Raw genomic sequence first — 7,782 nt, 5'->3', positions numbered from 1 at the left:
GCGGACTTTCCTGTTATCGTTGTTCCTCTGTTCCTGTTGAATCCTGTCATGTAAACATGAAGAAAACACCGTTTGTGCCGTACGGCAGATATCGTGCATCCACCTGTGTGACCACAGCCCTAGTGGCTGCATGTTACCCACACGCCATTACTGTGTATGAGGCTGACAGGAAGCCCTCGGCAGTCACCGTCCAGTAACAGAGGCGACCCGGCGTGCACACCACTAAGCCGGACTGCCGCTTCCTCTGCTCCCGCGCCCCCGCACTGTCACGTGGTGCGGAGCTCGCGCTCGCCGGGTCATGTGACTGCACGGACTCCGAGCTTCTCCTGCCGCCGTGTGAGGAGACGGACTCGGTAAGTTGGCGGGCTGTGACGGGGATGTGTAGGGGAACAGTGAGCGGCCAGCGTGTAGTTAGTGGCCGGTGCCGGTAGTGCCGCCCTGTCATACACCGCATGCTCTTCACTTCCTCCTACCCGCCATGTTAATGCTGCAGGTCACGTGGGCTCACCTGTTAGAGGTCTGTTCACACTGCCGCTCCCTCTTATATAATGTCCAGCGATGGGACTTAACCCTTCGAGGGAACAGTTACTGTTCTTTTCAACTCCATCTTCTAAAAGCTATAACTTTTTTCCCGCCCGTCTGACTTTCCTCTCTCTGACCCCTTAGATGTCGCGGTCAGTGTCGGCCCCAGCATCTCAGAGTTAACCGCTTATCCAGCCTTTGGTTAGGCCATCAAAGCCTCGTTGTGGGGAGACGCCCATTTTTTTTTTTGTGTATATATTTTTGTAAATTTTTTTATACCCTCCATGGCGGTCCGCACACGGGCGCGTCTGATTCAGCATGTGACATCCAGCCCCGGCCGTAGTGCCGTCCACGCTTTCGCTTTTCTTCATCTGTACTGTGGCTGGCCCGCACTGCTCACCGTCGGACATGTGCAGTACAGAGTTTTTTAGGCGATGACGTGGAATCTGCGACCTTTTCGGAAGGGCCGCGGATCGGACGGCTTTCATTGACATCATTGGAAGCTTCTGTGCGGAATCCACACTACAATAGAACATGCTGCGGGGTTATTTTTCTCCGCGAACAGAAAATTTGCAAGAAAAAGTATCTTTGATTTAGTATTTACCTCAGAACCCGGAGGTGGACCCCCGCTCCAGACTCCGCAATGCAAACACACCCGTGTGCCGCCGGCCCATATCTGCCATGATGTCAGATAAGACCTCTGGGCATCGTTCTCAATGGTTTTTCTATTTCACACTTTCCCACTGTAGCCGGGGCGTCCATAGGAGCCGCGTCCATAGGAGCCGCGTCCATAGGAGCCACATCCATAGGAGCCCCAGTTACAGAGGAAACATCCCCCTGTAGTAACAGAGCTGATCAGGGGCTGCTAGGACCCTGCAGCTCTGCGTAGAGCTATGTACCTGGGAAAGAAGAAGGCAAAAGTGTAAAAGACCGCTTCTCCTCTGGGTCCTCAGCTGTGTCTGACTGCCATATATTTACCTCACTTGGTCCTTAAGAGGTTAAAAGCTCCTTAAGTCTTTTAAAGGCCCGGGATCAGAGTTCTCTCCAATCCTGGGGTCCACCTGTTACATAGTTCGCACCCATCAGGTATGAATCAGGTTCCCCCCGTACGTCTGTTGCACATGTACCGAGGGGGTTACACGGGTCGTCCACATGTCGTCTTGTTCATTTTGTGTTGCTTCTTGGCAGGCAGCTTTTGTGTGGCGCGTCTGATAGATTTTTACCATAAAGTGACACGGCTGAAGGGCAGCTGGATGCAAATGGTGACAAGACTGTAGAATCTTGTCGCCATTTGTAGATACGCCCAATGTTAGTGGACGCTACCAGCAGTGTTGCACGGCGCAGAGCCCGAGGGTAAGAGAGCTTAAAGGGGACCCGTCATCTCCTTACAAATGTATGGTACTATTGGGGGAGCCGGGGATGGAGTTATACTTACCGCTCCCTGGTCTCCATGATGTCACCCGATGACGAGGGCGCAGCACAGGATCATCTGACTCTTTTCAGATTGCCATGCATGTGCCCTCCTATGCAGGTATATGGGAGAGGGCGAGCGCGGCAGTCTGAAGAGACTCAGGTTTTCATGTGGTATGTGATCTTCAGCGGATGACAGCGCAGGAACCAGGGAGCGGGTAAGTATAAACCCCTCCCCCGACTCCCCGGCTCCTCCTCTAACAGCTCCATGACTTTGTAACTTTGAATATTCTCAGCCCATTTTTGCTTGGCCAGTTTTGAACCCATTACAGAACTTCGCAGCATAGACACTTTGTTTTCTTCTCATTAGAATTGATACATTTTCCATAATCCTGTGTTGCAGCTCTCCGGCCGGACAGGAAGCACTGGAGTCGAATTAGCGCTTCTGTGAGATAAACGAGTGACACAATTCTGTTAATCATCAAGCAAGTTATAACATGTTGAAAACCGATCTAAACTCGGAGTTTCCTGATGAGCCGCGCACTTTATGTTCTGACGTACTCAGTTGTGGGATTCCTATCTGTGAACCGTCACACCTGAGTTCTGCGTCTCTTGCATCCTATCCCTTACAAATCAGTGAGTCGCCCACTAGAGGTTTTTTAACAAAGGGCGACATCAGCCAATCCAAGATGTTGGGTCAGCAGGCGTTGCGCATGAACACCAACCTTCCACAAGTAAATGTGAGCCGTAAGTCCTTTCCGTCGGATGCATCTGATCTGCCACCAAGCACCGATCATGCAGGATCGGCATCCAACACTGTTGCCGACGCACGTGGCGGGGGGAAGGAAGAGCGGCTTGTTTCCAAGGAGGAACGTGATGGACGAGCCAAGCAGCCAGAACATAAAAGGCTGCCGGCTACAGAAGACCTCCGCGTTTCCCCTCCTCCCACTGATGTATCTTCTGAGCCGTCTTATGTTGCATCGTTCCACGAGGAGAACAAACCTCCGTGCAGCCGGGCATCAGACACGGCGTCCAGCCCTCCTCCAGAACTTGTCGCTCCACCTCTGGTCGCCTCTTCTGAAGCGCTCTCTTCCTTGACGTTTTACAGCTTTGTGGTACTGCATGTCCCAGAGGATCAGGAGGAAGCTGGGAGGGTATGCGCCATTCTCAACAACCTTAAGATTGGAGAAGGCACAACATTTTGTGAAGGCTTTGAGACCGCAGGGGTAAGTCCTCTCCAATGCCTAGCAGATGCCGTGGAAAATTCTGCCTATATTGTTCTTCTGCTCACTTCTGGTTTTTTGTCCAAATGGGGTCAGTTTCAGGCCAATGCAGTTCTAATGAACTCCATTGAAGATGTAAGCAAAAGTGACACTGTAATTCCTTTTGTTACAAAGTTTAAGGCACCGGCAGGTAAAATCCCTCTCGCCATTAAATCATTAACACGTTTGGATGAAAATGTAAAGTTCTTTCCAAAACATGTGAAGCAAACATTCAAAAAGGAAAAGATCGAGAGGCAGCGAGCGCGCTGGAAGCGTGAGCAGGACTCAAGAGCTTTACAAAGACAATTAGAAGATACAAGAGACTTGGCTGAGCATCTTCAGCAGCAGCAACGTTTGGGCATCGATCTGTCAGACTTGCTGTCCAGGCTGCTGCCTCACTTAATTCCACCAACAACAGTGATTCAGATAAGTAACTCGAGCTATGTGCAGATTGGAGACCAAAATCTTATGAGTGTTCAGCAAGATACAAATGTGCCACAGATGGGAATGGCTGGGGAACGTGGTCAAGAATGTGACCAGGAAAATCAAAGGTAACTTTAGTTAAAGGGGTTGTCCACTTTTAAACTATTGATGGCCTTTCCTCAAGATAGGTCATCAATAATATCAGGAGAGTCAGTCCCTGTGACCCCCACCATCAGCTATTTGTTGGGCTAGTGTGCTCATGCACTGAGATGATTCCTACAAGAAATAGACAGCTCCGTTCTACATGCAGTGGCCAGGTTTGGTATCACAGACAAAGTTCTTATTCATTTCAATGGAGATTTGGCCTGCAATACCAAGCCTGGCCACTGCAGTGGGAGTGGAGCTTTCATTTTCCTTCAAAAATCACTGTGCAGGGATGCATCAGTCCGAAGTACAGCTGATAGGCTGGGATCCCTGGCGAGGAACACGCGTTGATCTACTATTGGTGACCTATCCTGAGGATAAGCTATCAATAGTTTACAACTGGGCAACCCCTTTAAGGAAAAGTTCTGCATTGCAAAAAAATAAATACATTGTTTTCTCTTATTATTTTTACTATTTGACCCATATTTTGATCATCCCTGATTTGTAACAAAATTTTATGGAAGTGTCAATACAAATTCGAATGCAGATGGTGTTTTCACAGACATCAGTTTAAGGCCGGTCTCACACGTACGGGTTAGATTCCACATGCGGGAGCCACGTTATAAACAGGCCCTGTCCCTGGTCGGCGACCCCGTGTACCTTTTTGATTTTCTGTGTTACGTCTTCCTGTCGGTCATGCGTGGTACAGATTTTTTTCCCCTGAAGTGTGTTCTTCCTGCGCCGTCGCTAGGCGATGATGCAGGTACTCGCAACCTATCCGCAATGTCGGTTGCGGATGGGCCACGGATCGAACGGCTTCCATTGACTTTAATGGAAGCCGTCTATGCGGAATCTGCACAAGAATAGAACATGCTCCGATTTTCCTTGCACAAGGGGAAATCGCAATCGCTGTCCGCTCATGCGAGTAGGCATGCAGAAGTTCTATTTTTTTCAATGAATGCGGAATACTGCGGTTGATCCGCGCGGTTGACAATCACAGATTCTGCAATTCAAACCCGGTGGTGTGGGACGGGCCCAATGCTGTGAAGTTAATGCGCGGCATTTGTTGGAATAACGCCTCCTCTTTGGTGGCATTTTGTGCTGCCTTTTTTGTGGAAAAACTGCCACCAGATATCAGTCGTCGGTCGGTGGGGTCATATAGAATGTGCGAAAAATACTGCTTCATTTTTTCTGGCTTTTTTCCTCACGGGTCATGCTTTTTTTGGGGGGGGTGGGGGTCATTGATGTTTTTTGCAGTAGCAGCAAGCTGTAGGTTTAGCACTTTTTTCTGGTCTTTTTGCATAGACCTCTCTATAGAAAAAATGCATGTAAATAATTTGAGAATAAAGAAAACTTTGCCAAAAGAACGTGCCTCAAAAAAAAAAATGCACTAGTTTAAAAAACAGCTGTCTGTTTTACATGTTTTTTCAGGAAAAAAAAAGCAACTACCAAAAAAGTGGGTGAAGGTGGCTTAAAAATGACACTGGACAGCAATCTGTATTTTCCTAAGTTTTAAGGCTGCAGTAGGTTTTCTTATAGGATTTACATGTATTTAAGCCACGTTCACTTCAGTGGCCTACTGCACAGATGGGCCTCATGTCCGCGAACGTATCGCTAAAACGCTGGGGGTCTTCTTGTTTTACCAATGTTTGTGAACAACGGCTCTGCCGGCAGAGAGTGCACTGCGCATGCCCACGTATCTCACGCACATGCGCAGTGTGACTCTTCTTTTTAAATTCCCCGCTCTCTTTCAGGGCGGAGATGCGTATGAAAACACCCCCTATACTGACGTATAGGCCTCACGGAGCATAGTACACACAACCAAAGAGCGTGCTGGGATTTATTTCTCATGCGTATTGACACTCGGTGTCAACACACACAGATCAGTGAAAGTCTGTTGACTTTCATTGACTCCAGTCGCCGTGCAACGCATGTGTAATATGCTATTAACTCCTTCCCGCTCCAGGACATACATTTACGTCCTGGAGTGTCGGGGTATGTATGAAGTGAGGTCGTGGGGTGACCTCTCTTCATACAGCGCTGGCATCAGCTGTTCACTACAGCTGACACCCGCGGGCAGCAGCTGCAATCGGCGGTGCGGCCGATCGCGGCTATTAACGCTTTAAATGCCACTGTCAATTCTGACAGTGCCATTTAAATCCCCCGAACAATGTTCAGGGGTCCCGTACGGCCCCCAGCAGTGAGATCGGGGGAGCTGTGGAGATGTCATGGCAGCCCTGGGGCCTTCTGAAAGGCCCCAGGGCTGCCTTAGGAGACTGCCTATCAAGCCATCCCCATGGGGTGGCTTGGTAGGCTGCCTGTCAAATTGCAGTATGACGTAATGTTGTAGTCCCCCAGGGGGGCTTCAAAGTAAAGTAAAAATCGGATCAATAAAGTTTTTTTAATTGTAAAAAAAAAAGTAATATAAGTTTAAATTTTGCCATAACTGTAATTAAAAAATCTAAATCATAAAAAAAATACATATTTGGTATTGCCGCGTTCTTAAAAGTCAGATGTATCAGAGTAGCACATTATTTACCCCGCACGGTAAACGTCGTCTGCAAAAAAAAAAAAATAACGCCAGAAATGCACTTTTTCAGTCACCCTGTCTTTCAGAAAAAATGCAATAAAAAGCGATCAAAAAGTCGTATGTATTCCAAATTGATGCTAACGGAAACTACAGGACATCCCGCAAAAAATGAGCCCTCGCTGAACTACATCGAAGGAAAAATAAAAAAGTTATTGTGCGCACGAGAAAAAAAAGTAAATGTCTTTGAAAAAAAATAGTGTAGTGCAGTAAAAAAAAAACTATGCAAGTTTGGTATCGTATTAATCGTACCGACCCATAGAATAAAGTTATCATGTCGCTTTTGTTGCAGAAACAAGACGCACTGAAAGATGGTGGAATTTTAATTTTTTTTTTATTTTACTCCACTTAGAATTTTTTAAAAGTTTTTCAGTACATTATATGGTACTTTAAATAGCATCATTGAAAACTACAGCTCGTCCCGCAAAAAACAACGAGCGCTCATACAGCGACGTCGATGGATAAATAAAGGAGATATGATTTTTTTAAAGGGGGGGGAGGAAAAAACGAAAATGGGGGGGGGGGGGGGGGGAAGGGGTTAAAACCCGATCGTGCACATGAGCCCGTACATCCCCACAGCATATGCTGCTGCTCTACTTAAAAGTTTTTGGTGGCGTACTGTATTTTGAATTGCTTCGTGAATCTTTTTGGCAAATGCTAGTCTTGATTGTGATTTAATTTCAAACCAAGTTAAAACAAAAGGCGTAAAAATAAAAAAAGGGAACAGTGAAAACCAGCAGCATACTTTATTTTAGATAATTGGTCCATATTCCGGTTCATACTGCAATATAACAGCATGGATTAATTTTAAAGAAAGCCTTAAGCATAAATTGTAGGTCCTAGGATGGCTGGGGCATGCTCATGTATTATTGCCGGAGGTCATAGTACCCACACCCCTGTTCCACGTTTCCCGCTAATTGTAGCCTGGCACAGTATCCATTACCCAATCCATTACCCTTCTACATGCTGATCACAGTTAGGCTGATATCGGTGAAACCGTACAATATTACCTGTAGATATGTATATCCAGACTCAATTTGGCTCACCTTTGATCTGCATAAGTCTGTCATTACTCTTTTATACTGCATAGCAGGGATCAGACTGGCCAGTCCAATGCAAACTGAGCAAGCCAACTTAGCAGCCTCCATCGCCAGCTGGGGTGGAAGTACAAGAAGATGAACTGTTTAAAGGCCATTTAAACCCAACGATTCGCGCTCAAAAATCGCTCAAAGCCGTCTTTTGAGCGAGAATCGTTGGGTTTAGCTGCACTGACATCGTGCAGTTTTCGCTAACAAGTCGTTCATGCTGAAAGACAACAATGAGCCTCATCAGTGCCGCATGCTGAGTTCACAGCGGGATACCGCTGATACTGCTGTTTTACCTGGTATCCCGCTCTGAGAACACAGCAGAAGTATGAAGAAGACAGCGCTCCAG

At 47.2% G+C, this 7,782-nt stretch overlaps 1 protein-coding gene across 1 annotated transcript; it reads left to right on the top strand.

The window, feature by feature from the left end:
• The first annotated feature begins 278 nt into the window (after positions 1 to 278).
• Positions 279 to 6,838, top strand: TICAM1 (TIR domain containing adaptor molecule 1). Its single transcript, XM_066574446.1, has 2 exons — positions 279 to 353; positions 2,336 to 6,838. The coding sequence occupies exon 2, from the start codon at positions 2,430 to 2,432 to the stop codon at positions 3,747 to 3,749; it is 1,320 nt and encodes a 439-aa protein (XP_066430543.1). The 5' UTR covers positions 279 to 353; positions 2,336 to 2,429; the 3' UTR covers positions 3,750 to 6,838.
• Positions 6,839 to 7,782: the final 944 nt, after the last annotated feature.

This window comes from Eleutherodactylus coqui, chromosome 7 (genome assembly GCF_035609145.1).
Source record: "Eleutherodactylus coqui strain aEleCoq1 chromosome 7, aEleCoq1.hap1, whole genome shotgun sequence".
In the NCBI taxonomy this organism is placed as follows: Eukaryota; Metazoa; Chordata; class Amphibia; order Anura; family Eleutherodactylidae; genus Eleutherodactylus; species Eleutherodactylus coqui.
The sequence above is the reverse complement of the archived record's forward strand: the minus strand, read 5'-3'. Positions and strand labels throughout refer to the sequence as shown.

Coding starts and splice junctions, on each gene's coding strand:
- TICAM1 (XM_066574446.1), top strand. CDS start 2,430: ATGTTGAAAACCGATCTAAACTCGGAGTTTCCTGATGAGCCGCGCACT.